A 21,129-nucleotide genomic window follows, 5' to 3' on the forward strand; every position below is an offset into this window, starting at 1 on the left:
ATTAAAACACATTTTTGGATAATGCAGATTTTATTATAAATATACATGACCTAGAAACACTTTCCAATCCAAACGTTACAATGATCTAATGTTTCCGTTTTTAAATTAGATGCAATCCTTTCTATTCATTAGCAAATATTATTTGGACTTCGCAAGCGAAGAGAGATCGCGTTATGCTTGTTACATTGCGTCTAATCGACAAACGAATCGTATATAAATCTAATATAAGTAATAATAAATGTGCACCACTTCTACATTGGTTAAATATGAATAGTAAAAGGTACAATCATTATTTAATACTATAAAGTTGAATTGAGATTTTACGTAAGTATAAAAAAGTAGGAAATTCCGATAAGGTTTTTGGCATAATGTATCCATTCTATTCGAAAAATCAGTCTTCTACACTGAGCACACTTGATTGTGAACTTGAAAAATCTGTGCATTGTGCTTTATCATTATCACTCCCATTAATTGCAAATATATATGGCAAAGTTAAGATTACACGCATTTTATATTGAAAATACAGTACCTTCTGTTACTAGCACTTACAAGTTATGTAAACATTAAATCTTACAATAAAATAAACAAATTATCTGGAATAATAACAATAATAAAATTAATTACTTCAAAATATACAAAGAATCGTAGAGGTGTACTTGATCACAACTTAGTTAAATAAAATGAAGTAGGTATTTGTGGAAAATATTGGGCACTGCTATGAACTAGATCTAGGGATAATATAAAAATACCGCTGAATTTGCTTATACAGTCTCGTACTGACTGCGGATGGAGCGAGCGAGGCAGCATGCGAATATTACACCCAGCAGCTGAAAAAGAAAATACAAGACATTAGATGTTGTATATTCTATCGATAGAATACAGATTCTAAGCTTCAAGTAAAATAGGTGTTATCCATGACAAGAACTGAACTGGAACACAACATGCAATAATTTCTTCGTGGTTCTAAGTACCGACATCATGTTCTCTTACACATAACAAAGTTTTCTTGCCTATTTTTTAGCTCTTGACAAGATCATCTCCTGAACTTTTATATGAAAAACATTGAAGTAAAAACTGAATATTACCTGTACAATAGCGACTCCTATGCCGACCCCTCCGAGCACCATAGCAATATCCCTGAAGTAAGTGACGAGTTTATCAAGGCAGCCCTCGGTGTGGAAGTGTTCGGATTTGTCGGTACAAGGCGCGGGCACTCCACCGCTGATCTCCTGGCCTGAGCAGCAGGTGCTGGGCATGCTGATGTTGTTGGCAGCCCAGTCGTTGGGGCTGTAGATGCCGCAGCATTGCAACTGGAATTTGTAAGTTCGTTGGTTAGTTTGTGTCAGGATTTTCGGTCTAGTCTAGAGAGTAATGTTTTTAAATATCCTTCTTTTTTTAAGAATCTTATAATAGCACTAGCTTCTTGCCAGCGGTTTCACCCGCATCCCGCAGGAACCTCTGCACGAACCCGGATAAAAAGTAGCCTATAGCCTTCCTGGATAAAAGGGCTATCCAACACTGATATAATTTTTCAAATCGGACCAGTAGTTCCTGAGATTAGCGCGTTCAAACAAACAAACAAACTCTTCAGCTTTATAATATAAGTATAGATAAGTTGCATATTCCTGTATTTGTCTTCGAAACTATAACGTTTTTATGGTATCTCAATAAAACCAATCTTTACGTACCTAATGATACATTGCCATTGGAGGCCAATTTAGATCTTTCGAATACTAACTCGACTGGAGACTGCCTACTTTTATTTTCAGATGTAAGACTATTGTTACGGTGATTCAAAATAATGACTACTCTGTGTAACACGTAAATTGTAGGAATGCGATACACAAAGGAAACATTAGTCTGCAAGCAAACACATTGCATGGATAATGTAAACTAAATTAGTAGCGTCCGTGGTTATCTGAATATAGCCTTTCAATACCTTTTTTTTTTTTTTTTTTTTTCCGACGTCAAAAATCATCAAATGACCCCTCCCGCTGTGGGTTAGCAGCGGAGAGGGAGTGTCAGACTCTTACTGACTAAAAACCGTCGTGTTCCGTCATAGGCCTTTTATGTACCAGGGCCGCGGTACCTCTTTCGAACAACCCGCAGCCCCGGAACAACCCGCAGCCCCGGAGCCTTTCAATACCTAGCAACTTAGCTTTCTTTACTTATTGAATTAGGTAGGTATTGAGAGAGGAGATTCTACAGGGTAGGTCATGTTTGTCTTAAGTATTTAGGTAGACATGACGTCATGCATCTAAATCGTTTCAGTTTATACAAGTTTTCCTTCCCTGTTTGTCTGGGATTGCTAACGAAGCATAATGACCTGACCTTCAAGATGACTCGTTCAAACAAATAACAGAAAAAAAGGTAACTTAGTAACTTTAAGTGAGAATATCAAGGGTTTTCTTACATCAGTCTGCACAATGTCGAAGGTCTTGGCAACGTCCTTGTTATTGGGGTACTCCTTGATGGTCTTGTTCAAGTGGGCCACTATAGAGTTCTCTAAGTCCTGGTGCTTCATATATCCTGCGATTCCGACAGCCAGCTCAGCCACGAAGATCACTAGCAGGAACACTGAGAACTGGAACATAAAATGATAAGATATTAGGATTGTATTTTAGGAGAGCTTTGGTTAGGTAATTTTTTGCTAGAAGAGGTAACAAAGGGAGTTATGGCAGTTTCCGCTCGGTGGTGACGTATGTGTGAATTACAGCGAACCCAATTTGTAGTAGACCGCAATACTACATACGAATAATCACAATTTCGTTTATTTGCAAAATCTGCGGAACACCCGCGGATTTTGAATTCATGCCATATATGTAGTTACTAGTCAAAGCCTATTTCAAAATGTCTCAAGAAGGGGTCGTTTCGTCGAGAGACGTAATTAAGGCATTTTAATTAAATTACTTGCACGCCATATGCACAAATGACGACACAATTAACAAAATGCACGCTATCAGATTGTCCCAGTTGTAACTATTGCGGTTCTTTGTATGTTTATCTAGAATCTAGAACATCTATGTGTTGTGTTTATCTCTCTACTAGACGTAGTCACAATGCAGATATTGTGAACTGTGACGTCACTTGGCACCAAAACGTAGGTCGTCCGCCTAATTTTTTCCGTACCTACACGAGGGCGAAAACTGCGCAGCGGTTATTTACTGAAGTGTGCATTCAGTGACAATGATGAAATTTTACTTTTTTGAACAAAGAGATATCTATATTTTTTTATAAGTAAGTAATAGCTTCCGCCAGTGGTTTCATCCACTTTCTGAGGTGCTACTTATCTTTCTGAAGATAAAACGTCTGACATGTAGGTATATTGCTGCCAAGTTTCATCAAAATCAATCCAGTATTTTCGTGTGAGTTAAGTAGGATTGAACCTAGCCATAACGAAGTATTATTTAATATGTTTTCACATTGTTTAGAATGAGCCATCTGCGCTGTTTGTTACGAGATTTGAAAACAATCGATATAGCGTTCAGATTTCGTTTGTAGCAGGCATGTTTGCAAAACATAATTATGGTACAGTCGTTACGCTTAGTGAGCGCAAATGACTCTGCTATTATAAAACACATTGCGATTTTGATTTACGGATCAGAAAAACACGTTTCAAACAAATAAATATGCACATGTAAAAAATAGTTATATTCAAAATCCCCTTTAATTAATAAGATACTTCATTATTTATTGTAAACACGAGTAGTGTTTATTACTCTTTTACAAGAACGTATTAATTTTATCTTGTTTACCTACGAAGACTAAGGACCTACTTTCTATGATATCTTAGAATTAATCACCAATATATTTTAATCTAAATCTTTTATTTGTTGCTTCCTTAACAAAATATGAATAACGCAGGACAGTGTACCTCAGGGAATGTACCTCTATCAATTAGGTCTGACAATTAGTCTACCTATTAGGTTGTTTAGATACCTACGTTTTTTTTATTTATCGGAGATATTGACTATCATGAAAAGCTTAAAATGTCTCTGAAAGATATTTTTGTCCCTTTGTATGCAACTTATATTTTTCTATTATACCTAATTCTGTAAATGATATCATTTTATAAACATGTTTACGACTATCCTCATGGTATCTCCAATATAATGCGCTGCGTAGTTATTTTCCAAGTAAGTGAACAGGGTTATCTCAGAAGTTTCCGTCGCAATACTAATCGGTTATTGATTCTTATATCGCAGCCAATTTGTGAGGGCTTTTAAACTGACCGAATAACCTATTTTAGCTAAAAATAAAAAGGCAGCCAACGTTTGAGTAGGCTTTAAAGTGTCATCTAGTGTAATTTTCTGGTTCATTTAAATTGTTCAACTACCTACTGCCTTTTTCTAGAAACCTGATTCATCACTTTTAGTGCTACCTGTATATTAAGATTATCTTCATCAGTGTTTGAGTAAGTTCTTGGAAAGTTTTTACGGTGGTGTTCTTATATTTTACCTGCCATTTTTTGGGTTCTATTGTACTTAACCTTCGTTGCACAGGTCTAAAATTATTTATGGAAGTATTGTTCAAGTGAAGTTACGCGAATGTAGAAATAAATCCCAGTACGAAGTGAATGTAGCATAATTTGAACAGGTAATACTTACAAGGAAAACGACTAACACACATTAAACCGATGTGGCTATAACCAGTTTCTGCACAAGCTCAGTTATATTTCTTGGAAGTTAAAAAAACCCATCTTTTTGGCACGAGTTGCTTTGAGGATCTTTCATTGGTAAAACTTTCTAATGATGATTGGGAATTATTGTATTGAATTTATCTATGGTAACTAATATTATAAAGGCTCCGAAACTATTGAACCGATTCGAAAATTCTATCACTGTTGGAAAGCTACACTTCCCAAGTAATTAAACACAAGCTATACTTTATCCCGGTAGGTACGGACAGCAGTTCCCACGGGACGCGAGTGAAACTGCGGAGAACAGCTATTATCAAATAAAGATGTTAAAATGTTTTGATTATGAAAAAAAAAAAATATAACAATTTCTTACAATAAATAACATTCCATTCTTTACTTCAATGAAAATCTACAGCTATGCGCGTGAGCATGTCCGATTAGTCCTTGAAAATGCGCTCTTTATCGATCAGCACAAGGTGGCACAAGGCCGACACACAATGTGATTCTTTGACCCAAGCTATCAACCCATACTTAATGTCACACACATTTTCTCATTCCTCACAGGGAGGGTAATGGAAAACCCGTGTTTATTTAGGACATGTTATTCGTTAATTTATTTAGGTCGCACAGAAAACGATATAATTGCTTACTTTCTTGTTCGTGTGTTCAGATAGGAAGATTAGTATTTTCTCGAAGTAAAATGAAATATATTTTCCAGTAAGTACAAGCGATAAAATCGACTTATTCGAAATATTTAATGACTTAAACACTTCGCATTAATGAATATATAGATTATCACCATTTTCTTAGGTGGTTTGGTTTTTTTGAGTTCCTAGGTGTATACCTACCTAATCATTTTCATTCCTCAGTCATCTAGAACATATTTATTTAGACAGTATTATTAATTCGCAAACTTCCAACGTTGCAGCACAAATTGCACGTCTAGTTATACAAGTCTAGTTTTACCGGCAGACACACTTCCGCACACGTGATTTTTACAAGTTTACAACAGCCTTCATATTTATGAATGGCTCTTTTATTTAAACGCGGATTGTTGCTAGATGTTATAATTGTAGTTGCTATTCGCATCGTTATTGTCTGGTGGTGGGATCAAGGGATTACCCGACATCATCAGGTAAACGGTTTATAGAGGTGACTAATTGACGGCCGCACACTGACGTAATATACCACATTAGCTAGGTAAATGTTTTTTGTATAAACTGCCAACATCTTAAAAGTTTCATGTTGTTTTTAAAGCTGTTCATTAGTTTTTCCCTGAATTACAATTCATCTGAATTTATCGCAACGAAACGGTGTAAGCCTGTACAATGCACCAATTAATGATGTCACGAATATGTCTTCATATTGCTACATGATTTCAATGTTGGTGGAATATATCGGTGCCAACTTGACTCACCGTCGACCGATAAACTGTAATATAGGTACAATGTTTATTTATGATACTGTTTCAATAATATAATAAAACTGTTGTGCATATCGAGAGCTGTGAGAGGTTACTTTCAAAGTATTCTCATAACAACCACTCGAAAATAAAACTTGCTAATGTAAACATGGCGACCTCATTGAATAAATAAATCAATCAGTCGAGAGAATTGAATTGATTTCATTAAGTATTTGACGTCGGAACGTTCAATTTGGATAAAGCCATACATGTAAAATCAATGGCAGCTGTTTATTCGGTTATCCGCAGTTAAATTATTTTCGATATCTCAAAAAACAGTGTGCTAATTAACAGCCATTTTTTAGACATTCGATACAAACGTAATGACGATATGTTACAAGCTGACTCATTTGAATGTTTATAAATAAATTGAAACAAACAGTGATTGTCTGATTCGATTTACACATACAATGACTATCGGTCAGTACCCGAGTATCGCCTGTGCTGGGCGATAAGTAGGACCCTTACACGAAGCCGATTTTTAGGGCGAATTAATGCCGCGATGGCATGCAAACGCAACGGTTTCATGTAGACTGTGTTACCAAATATTATACTAGTTATGTTGAATCTGTATGCGTGCACCTAATTGGTAGGTTCCCTTGGGCAGTGTTATAAGGTAGCAAGGAGTTTTTAAACGCTCGGGTCTGCAATTTGTGCTCAGTCTAAGGACTTGGATAAGGCAGCTAGAAGCAGACTTTTCGAGACCTCTATGCACCTTCAAAACAGTTACGATTTTTTTTGCGACATTCGTTTTCCATTAGCGTTGGTTAGCGACCTTACAAAATGCATGCCCCAAGTTTGTCTCACAAACACCCCGGATCGATATTGCTGATAAAGTTAGTCTAAAATCTAGCTCAAGTTTTCCTACTTTCCTACGATGTAAGAAATCTTTTCAACTGAGCGCAGTTTATTTTCAAGAACTCTTGCCAAGTTTTGTTTTCGACAGTTGGAAGTGAATGGGGGATTAAGATTTTTAAATCAGGTCATTTAACTATCACAATACTTTCTATGACTCATCAATGGAATGACGAAATTGCTATAAATAAGGAGACCATTTTGTTAATACAAAAAACAGAATTTCCGAAATTACTGACTAAATAAATGATACAGACAAAGTTTCTGATGAAAATATAGTACAAACTTAGTCCTTCCTGATCTATTAAATCGTACAACTGTCAACTGGTCTTTAATTGTCTCGTAAATCGTCAAAGGCACGAGATTAATTAAAACATTTCCAGTTCTCGTTGTAATTGCGTTAATCAGGAAATGCCAGACTGTACCAGCGTGTAACTGTACTATTGTAATAATTACTTTATCTGAAAATCACGTCCGCACATTGTTATAATGGATCTGATTAAATTTATTTCCACTATAAGCGCTGCGTTGATATATTTTTCACTGTTTTAAAAATAGTTGAAGCTGCTACATCACGTTATTTTTAATTGTTACAACCTATTCCATTTCACGAGGGAATCTTTTTACGATCAGAGCACTAAAAAAAGTTTGTGAATGTCCAAAAACCGATATTAAATGGTTTTTGGACATTCACAAACTGTTAGCATATCTGTATTCCTTTCACCTCAACCATGTGGTCGGTCTGATGTTCGTAATTAGCAAGTTCTGGTTATTTCCTCGTGGTCAAAGCAAATGAGTAACAATCGATTTCCAAGTATAATTTTGACCTATCGTTGCACTTCATTAAGAGTATCTATTTTACGGTATATTAGTCACATCTCGTAGTTAAAGCTTTGAAAAACAGGAGATAAGATAGCATCGCTGCCACTCAATGAGTCAACTACATAGCCTGAAGCATTGTTCGCTAATGTTCACATTCTAGACTTTTCTAACGATACACTCTTGTGCGCGAAGTTATGACGTCACATATTGTTAACGCTAAAAAATTTATACAACGCATAGGCAAGTCATGTTCTAAATAAATTCATATTATTGGGTACAGGTCAATACTATCGAACAAAGCATGTATCTACGGCGAAAAGTCGTTCGAATGCTAATGTGGCATTTAGATCTCTGCTTTGGCGGAACCGGTATTAATCTAATTCAGTTTAGCGAGGCAAGTAGAGGCATAACTTGTGAGCATATTTTCTCGTATCTAGAAACCACCGTAACAGTTTTGCTTTGGGTATTTTTTAAGTTTACGTGACACCGAGAGTCAGGGTTTGCGCAACGGTCAAAATCCTATGTTCACCTGTAATTCCAAAGGCAAGACATACATGGAATAAGTACAGGGAAGTCCATATACGCCGTCTTAACAAGACCCGCTTCACTGCAGCTAATATGATGAATTAGCTAATTGTACAAGGCAACATCCTGAGAACTGAGCGTAAAATTGAAACCTTAACAATCGCTTCTAGGAATCGACATTCTGAATGTAAGTTCTAAGAAGAAATTATTTTGTAATCTGTTGAATGAATGGCAAATGACGGTGCTTTGTGGTTTCGACTTTGGCAGCATCAAAGCGAACTTTAATGTGTACAAAAATAAAGTTCATTATTTATATTTTTTGTAATAAAACCTGTTTAATTCTCAGGTCACGACTTCACGACCTTACCACCTACAGAACAAATTTTTAAGCGACCACCTACACCGGTCTAAAATCTTGGACTATTAGGAACGGCGATATAATAGTTTATAAGTAGAAAAGGATGTGGCCATTTAACTGTATGAGACGACAGTCGCGTGTCAAAGGTCGCAGGTTGACTTCATCTGGGCCAATTGACCGCAGGGCTGGCTAACAAATTAGTTCTTGTTTGTTTATTTGTGAATCAATTGCTTAATTAATATTGAACATTGATCATTGAAATTGAAAGTAACTTAGTTCTTGGAGATAGTAGGCGCCTGAGTAACAGGTGAGCCTTTGCAAATAATTAAGAACAGGTTTCTAAAGTTGACTAACAAAGAAAAATAATAATAAAAAGTCACTAGATATTCCAATCTTTATACGATAACTCTTCTACTACTACTGATTTCCTTTCAAAAAGCTTAACTGCTAGAAAAAGGAGGCTGTTTGCAGTTTTGCAGGTCGAATTATTGGTTTTTGAATGTCGCAATCGACCCTACTCGTTTTATTTTTTTATAAAGGGCTATTGTTAAGCACCTGCCAATCATGTGGGTCTTACAATCGGATTTTCCTTCAAAGACTTCGCACCAGCCTAACACGTGTGACTAATGGCTGTCCTAAAGCATTAGTTTTAAATGACTAGCTGACATTTATGCTCTTGAAGTATAACGTCAGAGATACGCCCACGGTTTCAGAGGACAGGTTAACTTGTTTGTGAGGGAATATCATTGTACATATAATACATTGTATTTATTGTGAATATTTTCCTTTATGTAAGGGTTTGAAGCAAAAATACTTGAATAACAATTCATGTAGTACACGCGTTACTTGTCTGATATCCATAGGTTAAAGTATAAATGTGCACCAAACAGAAACATTGCAAAGTTTATGAAATGCTGAGCTAAGGAAGTTTTGAGAAGAATTTTTTTCATAAATATGAAGTCACAGACGTTATCAGGTAAACAAAATGAATTAAGATATTTGTTGGACGAACAAACATTACCCTGTCTGGCTCATTTTGCTCTTAAAATTATTTATTTTATTCAAAGTGTTTACGTTGTCAACAAATAAATATTTTGCCTCTAGACTAGTTATTTGAACTTCGACATTGCACTTGTCTTTGGTTGACTAACAAATGACGTATCATATCGTGGTGATTAATGACTCATTGCATGTTTAACCTCGTGATTATTGCTAATCAGTAATGACCATTCAACTATTAGTTATTACTTTAGTTGAATAGTTATTTTAGAATGCAGTAACTTCATTAAATATTCCACTTTTGTAATCCTAACTTTGACAACACTAATATTAAAAACGTCCTTAATGGGACAATTACGCAAAAAAAGACCATGAAAATTTACAATACAGGCTACTTTTATCCGTGTGCGGCAAGAAGTTCGTTGTGGACGCGGGCAAAATTGCGGGCAACAGAGCCCAATATTTATTGAGAAAAATTAGGGAGAGTTTACTCAGTCTTTTACTGTTTCATTAGTTTATCAAAGGACCATGAGTCAAATTGGGCTCATTGTCCAACAGAGTTACAGCATATGCCGTTGTGAAGGTTTTTGTTTGTACTAAAATTGTTACTATGGGCACTACCTTCAATTCCATGGCAAAAAAAAGATATGCACCTAAATAGGTTTACATATTACGTAGGTATACATTCTGGTTAACAGAAACGAAATGGGTCGAGATGCCATCGCTCAGTATTACTGCTCGTGTCTAACAGGTAGACGCTCAGTAGGAAGTTGTGCTCATATCATTTCAATAATATGGTGTCTAGGGTGAGGCAGGCACTCACAATTTAATCCACCGGCAGGATATTTAGGCGACATTATTATTGATATTGATTGAAATGTTAACAAAAATAATTTTAACTGTTAGCAGCTGTTTTATTTTTTATGTATACATTAAACCTGGAATTAAAACCAGTTAAAGATGTTCAATAACAAAACCTACACTGCCATAACAGCACTACTTTTTGCAGAATATTAGTTTATTTATGGTCGGAGAAAAATATTTATAGCAAAATAATCCCATGGATTCTTCGCAAAAATGAGTTTAAATCTTTATATTTAGTGCTTTACAAGTATATTCAAAGTGGTCTCATCTCTGTTGGTGGGTGAGCCCAGGCTTCATATATTTTTGCCCATGGTCCTTTGCAGAATGGAAAGTTTTATAACCTAGTGAGTTAGAGTGGCACTGTTAAGTTAACTAATAACCTTGCGCATTGTATGCATGTCCGTATTCTTGGAAAAAATAAGTCTCTAGAAAAGCAACATTTGGTTAAAAATTAGGAACAGGAAAAGTCATTCAGTCAAACTGACTTTATACATATTATGTGTATGTATGTAATTACAGTCATTGCCCACAAAAAGAGGTTAAGAACTGATAAGACGAATGAACATTCAAGTAAGTACAAGGAGGGTTAAACTTGCAAAAATGTACCGTTGCACTAATATATTCAGCAAGAAATGCGGATGTAGGCAGGTCTAACTACAAGCTTGATTAATATACAAGTGACAACGGCCGATCAAGGTTTGAATGTTAAGTTGAATGAAATGTAAAGGACTTCGCGTACAGTGAACTGTGAAGGCGATATGACGAACGTAGGCCTTTCAAATTAGAATGGATTTGCAAATTGAGTTTGGCTCTGAAATGAATCAACATACATGTACGTACATGAAGCAATTAATAACTGGCGTTTACCCGCAGTTTCACCCGAGAAAAAGTAGCTTTTGGCCTATCTCAAGCTCTAGACTAGACTACCTGTGTACCAGATTTCATTCAAATAGTTTTGCGTTCCTAAGAACTATTATCGTGGATTTCACCTTCGGTAAAAATTGCGTTTGCAAATTATGGAGATCTATTGCGGAATGGGGTATAACTATTACATTTTTTCAAGCTGATTTTTAAGTGTACGGTTTGGATGATACACATGAGCTTTTAAACTATCAAAAACCTCTTTTTTAGAAGTCTGTCAACGTTTCTAAAGCAGCCTGTATTCACCAAATTTGGTCAATGTAAGTTGGTTTCAGTAACAGGCATAAGTTTACAAACAGTGGTACACTTCAAGGATGCTATTGATTACATGTCACCGAGCCGCGGAGAAAACGTTGAATAACACGGAATCCGGTTGCACGAGTAGGAAGTACTTGTAATGAGTCCTTCACGCCTTTCGTTACGGCTATGGGAGCATCTAAACAATAGCTTCGTTAGTATTGATCCGTAGGAAAAAATGGCGTGATTTTTATAGAATAGTTACGTTTTATTACCTAGTTACTATAGTTACTGTAATTTATAGTAATGTTCAAGACTACTGCAGTTTTTTGGAATGAACTGGTTCGTCTTTCTTTGACGTTATGGCTGATTTACATTGAGTCAGTAACTGACGTCAGTCCACTGACAAGTCAGTGCTGACCCGGCACTGCCATCGTGTAAATTGATTGTGTCAGTACTGTACTGACTTCAAATCAATTTACACGATGGCAGTGCCGGGTCAGCACTGACTTGTCAGTGGACTGACGTCAGTTACTGACTCAATGTAAATCAGCCATTAAGCTGAATGTCTATACCTACAGAATTGCATGTGAATATAGGTAGTTTCAATGTGGTGGTTTGTTTACGAGATTTATTTAAAAAACTTGATTGCACACTATAAGTAAGCCATTTCAGTAGGGCCTAGACTTAGTTAGGTAGACTTTCTATTGATTTTTAAGATTTTAGGTGTATTTTATTTTTGAACCAAGTTTTTAATATAAAAAATCACATCAACTGTTGATCTTTAGTTAAACCTACTGAAATGGAGTAAGTTATGAGGGTAAACCCTTATCTTATCATGCAGTACAAAATAAATACAGTTGGCAGTATGGTCAAAAGGGATGTTACTATGCATCTCTCTATCTCCATCTCACTTAGGCTACTGAATAGAGATAAAAGTAAAAACACCACATTTCTAAGTCCATAGGGAACAAAATATAGAGGGTGGCCATTTCATTAACTTATTTTTCTGCGCACTCATTATTTAGATATTGTGAAAAAAGGATATGCATTATTAATTAGAACTCAATATGTTACACTCAGTGTGATTTGTGAATAAAAACAATTTAGTTCTTTGTTTGATAAAAACAGCAAGAGATTGATAGTTGGCAAATAATTATATTGTTTATATGCGGTTGCATCATTGTTGTGAATGCAGAATGCAATTACAACTCAATGTTATGAAAAGACTGATGTGGGTACAGTGCATTAAAAATATTAGTCATTCTTTTAAGAGTAGCTTTCTCAAAATATAAGTAGATACGACTCTTGTTTGTAATGTTTTCATAATTCAATAGAACCCATGTTACATTATAAAAATGCATTTGATAAAAACATTCATGGATTCAAATTACTATGAACTTCTTAATTCAGTTTTCGGTTTAAGGACAAAAAATCTGCTCATTGTTGTAACATGAAATTTCCCACCAAAAAGAATCCATTAACAGGCTGGAAAACACAGACAATACTTTACTTTATAAAAAAAAATAAGTACTCACAGTAACAATCATACAATGATTTTCCTTAACTGCACCACAGCATCCAAAGAAGGCCACTATGAACACAATAACTCCAACAATGATCAGGACAATGGGGCCAGATGTGTAGAAGTTCTCATCAGTCAGGTCTATGTACGGCGAGGAGTTTATTTCTGCTTTGATGCCCACGATCAGGATTATAAGACCCGTGATCTAGAAAAAAAAACATTGTCTATGAAAAAAAACTCGATAGAAAATATTTTCGAGGACTTAAATAAAGTAATGCAGTTGGTTTGGATACTTAAATAGCATTTTAGTTATTTCCAAGTTGTGCAATAAGTTCGCACATACGAATGAGTCACATAACATAGGGTATTTACTGCGTGGTATTTATTTTCCACGGTACGCTTCACATTACGACAACTAGAAAGCTAAAACTGTATTTATAGAGAAAATATATTATGTACAAACTGCTTTAGAATCTAAGACGGGGCCAACAAGCACCCAGCTTGAAAAAAATCGAAGGTGAACAACATCGAACGTACAGCCTTCAGGTAAAAAAATGCTTACCGCGAACAAAAGATTGAAGCAAAACAGCAGATATTTCACACACGACATCCCTGCGCCAATAGCCATGTTTATATCTTGTCTTCTAATCTAATTATAAAAATTTAGATCTGTAACAAAAACACCGATATTTTAAATTCTTTCTTTCCACACGGTAGCGCGAGCTGCACCATCGATTGAGTTCTTGCTTGTTGACACAGCACAGACAGGTGAGTCACAATATAAAGCAATTTTTTTCACTTTTATTATTAGCAATACGTTAATTCTTCACGTTTATTTTTATACGAACGATATCAAAACGAAGCTTACCGCCAAAATTTATATTTTGCGATTAAACAATACTACGCGAGCAACGTCCGATGTACTCCGAAAATAGCGAATGTCTGTGTTGTCACACACAGGTTTACAAAGTCTACTATGCAATTTAACGTAATGTTGCCAGAACGTGTATACAAATTAATACATAGTAGTTATTTTTGACCCGTTTGGTATGTTTTTCTGAAGCTTAGTTATAAATTAAAAATATTTGGTTTTTATGATGATGAAAAGACACGGTATAGTTGATGATTTTAGTTGTATGATGATACCAGCTGCACAGGCGAAGATAAAAATAAAACTAAATTCAGAAGTTACACTAGGTACAGCATCTCTACTAAAATAAACTTAAGAATGTCCTCATTAGGCCTTAACTTTTTTTCGCCTTAACTTAACGATTAAGTTCAAAAGTTAGCGTTATTTACTGAATGCATTGTGTATTATGATTGAATTACCATTGAATCACGCAAGTTAAGACCAAGAGTTTCTAGTTTCGAAGATTAGATGGATATGTCGAGATAACGAAGATATAGCCAGTATGATCGATAATAATGCATCATCTCGTTTTTCAGTTAACTTATCAAATTCAGTGAATATCTACATGTAAATTGGTTTTTTGTTCTGTAGTCTTTAGTAAAAAACAATGGCTTTTCATGTAAAATTTAAAGTTCCTAAGGTGTTGAAATCAGTAAAGTATTCTTTGGCGGCTGTCAATGGGGTTTTTATGGTGAGTTTTGGAAATGACCTCGAAGTTTTTCAGTGTCAAATTCACCCGCGAATATAACGAGTTGTTTATCAAATCCATCTTGTGTATTGAAGGACTGATTTTGATAGTCTCGTGATCATCTTGAGCGTTAAATTTTGCGTATTGTGGTAATCGTATTTTTTTTAATTTCTGTAGCAATTGTCTGCCAGAGTATTTTATGCAAAGTTGACCGGCTTGATAAAGCTCCTTATGCAAATGCGCATGGATGGACGAGGGGTGAACGAACACGTTTTCTACACCCTTTGTCTTCCTTTTTTTCAAAAAAAGCGTTTTTGTTTGGACAGACCGCAGGTACCTGCTTAGAGGTAGGAACTTAAACACCATACTTGGACAGGCCCAGATACAATTTATTTATTCAGTTATTTATTTATTCACATCTCAAAGTTACTATGCCTTTACAGACTTAATCTAATTCGACATAGTACCTACTTACAATTAATATTTCCTTAACTATAACTTAAATATATAACACAGTACAAAACAACTACTGGTCCTTACAAACTACACAGTAAGTGGCCCTTGTGAACTCGCTCAGTGTACAGTTAAATATGTCGATGTGCTCAGCCACCGTGTTGAGAGTGCGCAGCGCGCGAGTGAGCGGCGCGCGCTGCAGCAAGTTGGTGCGCGCGCGCGGCACCACCAGCAGCCGCGGCCTGCGCAGCCGCCCCACATACTCGTCCGGTACACAAAAACCGATCTCTGATAGAAGACCCGAGTTATAAATGACACCTCTCAGCACTTTCAGAAGATAAATGGCTAATGCCACTTCACGCCTAACTTCCAATTTATAGTACCCCACCATACCGAGGCAGAATAAGGTGGGGTACAATAACGGGTATCCCGGATATATTCCATAAATTTTCAGATACATAAATCGTATATATTTATTTTGTATCCGCTCGAGCATTGTCTTGTACCTTATTTCGCTCGGACTCCAGACGGCCGCATTGTATTCCAGATGACTCTTCACAAGAGCCTCGTACAAAGCCCTTAATGCACCAATGTTCGTAAAGTCATTTGTCTGACGCAGCATAAATCCCAGATTCCTGTACGCCTTCTTACAAATACTTACCACATGTTTGCGAAACTGTAAATCGCTGGTGACAAGAATAACGCTACCCTCTTTTTCATCATCATCATCATCATCATTGGCTACAGAGCATCTAGGTCAGATGATTGTGGCAGTGCTTGTCTATGCGGTTATTAGTTCCTCTTTTTAATAGGTAGGTGAGATCTCATACAAAAAGTTCGAGATTCTAGATAGATACTACCACAGCACTAATCTGTGCTATACAGGTGGGTACTACTAAGATGTATCCTGCGGGATTGTTCGAAAGTGTTACTGGGGCCCTGGTACATAAAAGGCCTACGACGGAACACGACGGTTTTTAGTCAGTAAGAGTTTGACACTACCTCACCGCTGCTAACCCACAGCGGGAGGGGTCTATTCTATGCTATTCTATTTTTGTTTCTGGCAATCGATGCCGTCGATGTTGACATCAACGATTCTGCCTCTGACAAGTGATATGAGAAGCAAGTAGGTATATTTGATGATATTTGACGACGTTAAAAAAAAAAGATGTGGGTACCCTACTAGGTTTGTTTCTTCAGATTACTAGACACTAGTCTGGTAAACATGTTTACTACTAGTGGGATATCTAACTGAAGCTGCAGTCTTATAGATGCTGATCACGTAATTATAGCTGAAGTTGGTACAAAGTTCAATCATGCTTAGATTATAAGGTGCATTAAGAAAGATATCGTGGGAACAAAAGTTGGTTTCAAGTTTCAACGCAGTGAAACTCTTGTGGACGTAGTTCCTAACTCACAAACCAAGTTCACATTAATTGTGTTACGTTGCGATAACGTGTTGTTTATAGGTACAAGGAGTGTTAACCCCCCCAAAATTGCAACGTTTGTGAGCACCTCCGTGATAAATTTTGGTGGAATCTCATACCTAATCTTGGAGTGACTCAATCAATGAGCCAAACTCTGTCGAAGAACTATTTCACTAGGCACATATCCAATCAATATGCACAATCCATATTCTAATTAAGTTGTAACGTCCACAGCTAACCGGGTTCCTGCTCCTCTTCGTGGGTATAGCAGTGCTGGTCATATTCTCGGAGTATAATGAGCTCATCACGAAGCGCTTCTCCAACGTGGCTGGGTTCGTGGTGGCGACTGCCGTCATCATACTGCTGGGGTCCGGCCTGGGTTTCTATAGCGCGATCTCACAACAGTTCTATTTTGTTGCCGGGGTAAGTGTTACTGCGAAAAGTTTATAAAGAAAGACTATTTTTTGGACCCATGGTGTCATCTTGAGGGATTGTTCACACCAAACGTATTGTCCGCCGCTGACTGTGAGTATACTCACTGTCTGCCCCAGTGTGAACTTCGACTCAATCTGCAGTACGCGTACTCACCAAGCCGACAATAGGCTATAGCGTACGATGCGCTACATGTGTGAACAAAAGAATAGGCTCTTATAGGTTCACACTAGATGCGTACGCTGAGCGGCTGACTATTCTACACATAAAAGGGCTCAGTATTTGAAGTTGCTCGTAGTATTTTATAAACGATAAAACTAGCGTAATTTATTTTTTTCAAATCAGACGTTTTACTGATATTTCAATTAAATGATGCGCATTCAGATAGTTGCCATTTGCGAAGCTCTAGAGGAAGACGAAAATAATAAAAAGAAGAGATTGTGGGTACATCCCTTAAATTTGAAGAGATGTTTTCTTGGTCAATTTCATACTTTATATTTCGAATATAGACTTTATCCAAATAAGTTCAAGAAATATTTTCGTATGACAGTAAAACATTCGATGAGTTACTATCTTTAATACGTTTAAGTTTATATAAAAGGGACACTAATTACCGACGTGCTGTACCGAGGCGCGGCGGTGCGTACGCGGCGGAGCGGCGCTATTCGGCAACTGCGTCCGCGTAGCCAATCCGCGTCCGCCGTGCATAGTCGCGTAATAAAATAATCGGCCACTGAGAGTCAGCTACAACAGACGACGTAACAGCGTATAGTCGGTTCGGTGTGAACGACAATTTCAATATATATGGAAAAGCAATAAACTGCGTAACGGGCGCTCACAGTCAGCGACCGACAATACGTTTGGTCTGAACGATGCCTCATTTCTATGTTACGTTAAAAATCAGTGAAAGCATCCAATAAGTATACTAAAGCATACTAAAAACTAGCAGCTTTTTCGTACTTCATGATGTCATTATGCTGAACTTAAAAAGACTATAGAAGAAATAAAGTTCTTCATAAAACAAAGGTTTTTCGAACCAACGACCACCCAAAAAGGACGGGAGTACTAGGAATTACAGCCAAAGCTCCATAAAATTATGAATCTAGTCGATATTACAGTATGTGGTGCTGCTTCTGGTGACGCTGATCTTCGAGATATCGATGATGATAACTGCCTTCAAGCTGAGCAACGACGCTGCCACGGAGATCAGGACTCCGATGCTGCAGAGCCTACAACTATATAATAATAGACTGGATATTACGAAGATGTGGGATGATTTACAGATGGGAGTAAGTGCTTGTGGCTTTTACAATATGTGTATCCTACCTAGTGATTCCACTTCAATCTTATTAATTAGAGATGATCTGAGAAATTCTGCAGAAATCAGTAGTAGTAACTGTTTATCAGACGATTAGTCGCCTGATTAAAAAGTGTGAGCAATTTGTCTTCTAAGCTGTTCGATTTTAGTAGTCTCTTTTATCTCTTAATCGTGATGTCGGTCCGTCTTAGGTAACTAGATACCCACGAAAATAAGGACTATACTAATACGATCATAAAGCTAAATATGTCCAAAGAGTCTTATCGAAAAGTTCTGTGCAGTTAAGAGGTTCTAGCACCAAAGCAAGTAAATAAAAATATTTGCATCTTCCAGTTCGAGTGTTGCGGTGTTGCTGGCCGTTTCGACTGGGTGTCCAGCCAGATCCCCATCACTTGCTGCCACATCGACTACGGCACGATCTCGCCGTTCGAGTGCAACACTAACAACGCGTATACTGTCGGATGCGCCAGCGCACTAGGCGAGTGGCTGGCCTACAACGCTTCTGTAATCGCCATTACTGCGTTAGTCACGTCTTGCTTGCAGGTCAGTAATGTTAGTACTTATTTATGATTCTTTCTTCTTGTACTTACTAATCACTACATAGTATAAAAGAAAGTCGCTTTTTTTGTCCCTATATCCCTGTCCCTATGTCCCTTTGTAGGTTTTCATTTCCGATTTTCATGCGGTTTTCTTTTTTAGATAGAGTGTTTTAAGAGGAAGTTTCATTTGTTTAATAATAAGTGGGGAGATACTGTTGTCCCGTGTGAAGCCGGGGCGGGTCGCTAGTAGGTTATATTTGTGAGACCGATAAAGAAATACCTAAGCATAAGGTCTGGTCTGGAGGATGGTAATAAAGTTATATTCTTCCAAAAAATACCTAAAACCGGACATGTCTACACGATAGCAGATAAATTACGTTCCATTAGACTATGATAAATATGTACATATCTATGATTTGGGTTAGTAAACACATTTTCCCTAAGCCTCAGAAATGAGTGTTGAATAAACATGAATATAGGATCGCACGTATATGGATGACGCACACACTGACAAATCATTCCTGTAGTAGTTGATATACCTACTTCAAGCAACGTTATAATACTTACGTTTGACTGTCGCGTCTCTCGCCGTGTCAATTAAATTAATTAAGATCATCTAAAATTGCTTGGCCATGACCGGTTGTGGGAATTCTAGTCAACTTTGCAATAGCTAAAAATATAGTTCCTGATGCGTCTTTATGGCTTTAAATTGAGACCAGCAAAAGTGATTCTGTTAAGCTGGCTATGTGGCCACAACCACTATAATTATTGACGAGTTAACGAGCCCCATAGGAAAATGTATTATTTGGTTAGTTATTAGAATAAATTCATTTATCTATGGAAGCATAGCATCCTAGGCTTCTGATTAAGCTCAGTGATGGTGTTAAAGTATGATATTATGCTTCTAAGTTAAACTTAACTTTCCTAGGTATTACTTAAGTAGGTATCCATAAGGAGAAAAGTTTATCATTGATCCTTGAGCTTGCATTTCATAGGTAAATATAACAATTGATAGTTAGCATAATCTTTTGCTTTGGTCTCAACAGATTATTGACGATATATTGATATCATCTTGACATGACAGTCGAAGGCAAAAGATACTATTTTTAACCGACTTCTTAATTTCATTGTTTATCATTTATTGATCTCTTCCTAAAAGCAGGGGAGGTACCTACGTTATCTTGAAGTTCCTAATTGCGTGGGTACTTACTACACCAGTCTGGCCCTAGTCTAGAAATATAATCATCGGCAAGGATATTGAGCCCTGACCTTCACCTGCGCAGAAGTGATTTATTGGTTTGTTGCCTTAAGTGTACAGTGCGCAAAGGGATCCCCACTCTTCCGCCGACAGCTCATTATCCGTGCCGATGACTATACTTAGTTGTAGGACCATTTTTAATTTTATTAAATTAATTTAACTTTTTTGTCGTATTTGCGCCGTGTCATGTTTTTGACGAAGAAAAATATTGTAAAAAGTACAAACATCTGAGTTTAGAACCTCCTTCTTTTTGGAAAATCGGATAAAAATAAAGATTCTCAATAATGCTTGTTTGTTCCAGGTGCTACTGTCAATCATGGGAGGCTACCTAGCTTATAGATCAAAGTTCGAAGTGGTTGAGTTGGAGTCATAAGTATTGTAATTAATATAAGTTTTGTTAAATTTATTTAAATTATACCTAAATAATAAATATTTAACTAGTATAAGGATGTGTTAGCCTTCATTTTGCATCGAAGCCCAGTTTGTACTTATACAACCTTATTTTGTCTATGTAAATCAAGTAAACTAATGATTAGCAGGTGAATTAAATAAATTGTTATTAAGTACCTAATTATTAGAATTGTACAAATAAAAAAAGTTAAAATTTTGCAACAACGTGCAAAGGAGGAGTTTATCTATCAAATGATAATAAAAAGTACATAAACATGTTAAAGTGTTACACAAAAATTTCAGTCAAGTGAATATTTCTTGGAAAACTACCCGATTTTCCTTATTTCCTTTTTTCCGTCGTGTCAAATAAACAAATAATGCACGTCTTCAAGAAAGACAGCTGAAGACCTGACGTCAATTCCTGTCGTCTACACTATATGAATAAATTATATAAGTAGATTATAATGGAAATTAAATTGTTACTGCGAGTATGTGTTTTTCTTATCA

The 21,129-nt window shown here is 36.5% G+C and overlaps 2 protein-coding genes across 5 annotated transcripts; one reads left to right on the forward strand and one right to left on the reverse strand.

The window, feature by feature from the left end:
* Positions 1 to 11: 11 nt before the first annotated feature.
* On the reverse strand, positions 12 to 14,228 carry LOC124631272 (CD63 antigen). Its single transcript, XM_047165578.1, has 6 exons — positions 14,076 to 14,228; positions 13,770 to 13,876; positions 13,221 to 13,412; positions 2,414 to 2,584; positions 1,086 to 1,310; positions 12 to 827 (listed from the first exon to the last, which is right to left on the reverse strand). The coding sequence occupies exons 2-6, from the start codon at positions 13,833 to 13,835 to the stop codon at positions 762 to 764; spliced, it is 720 nt and encodes a 239-aa protein (XP_047021534.1). The 5' UTR covers positions 13,836 to 13,876; positions 14,076 to 14,228; the 3' UTR covers positions 12 to 761.
* Positions 14,229 to 14,614: 386 nt separating this feature from the next.
* Positions 14,615 to 20,678, forward strand: LOC124631269 (leukocyte surface antigen CD53-like). Of its 4 annotated transcripts, none has more exons than XM_047165573.1 (5): positions 14,615 to 14,808; positions 16,920 to 17,108; positions 18,224 to 18,406; positions 18,769 to 18,987; positions 20,534 to 20,678. In XM_047165573.1, the coding sequence occupies exons 1-5, from the start codon at positions 14,725 to 14,727 to the stop codon at positions 20,603 to 20,605; spliced, it is 747 nt and encodes a 248-aa protein (XP_047021529.1). In that variant the 5' UTR covers positions 14,615 to 14,724; the 3' UTR covers positions 20,606 to 20,678. The 4 variants fall into 4 exon arrangements, with proteins under 4 accessions (XP_047021529.1, XP_047021531.1, XP_047021530.1 ...); XM_047165575.1 differs by having other exon boundaries at positions 14,622 to 14,808; positions 18,236 to 18,406; XM_047165574.1 differs by having other exon boundaries at positions 14,629 to 14,808; positions 18,769 to 18,978.
* The last annotated feature ends 451 nt before the right edge of the window (positions 20,679 to 21,129 follow it).

Source organism: Helicoverpa zea, chromosome 6 (assembly GCF_022581195.2).
Source record: "Helicoverpa zea isolate HzStark_Cry1AcR chromosome 6, ilHelZeax1.1, whole genome shotgun sequence".
NCBI lineage: Eukaryota > Metazoa > Arthropoda > Insecta > Lepidoptera > Noctuidae > Helicoverpa > Helicoverpa zea.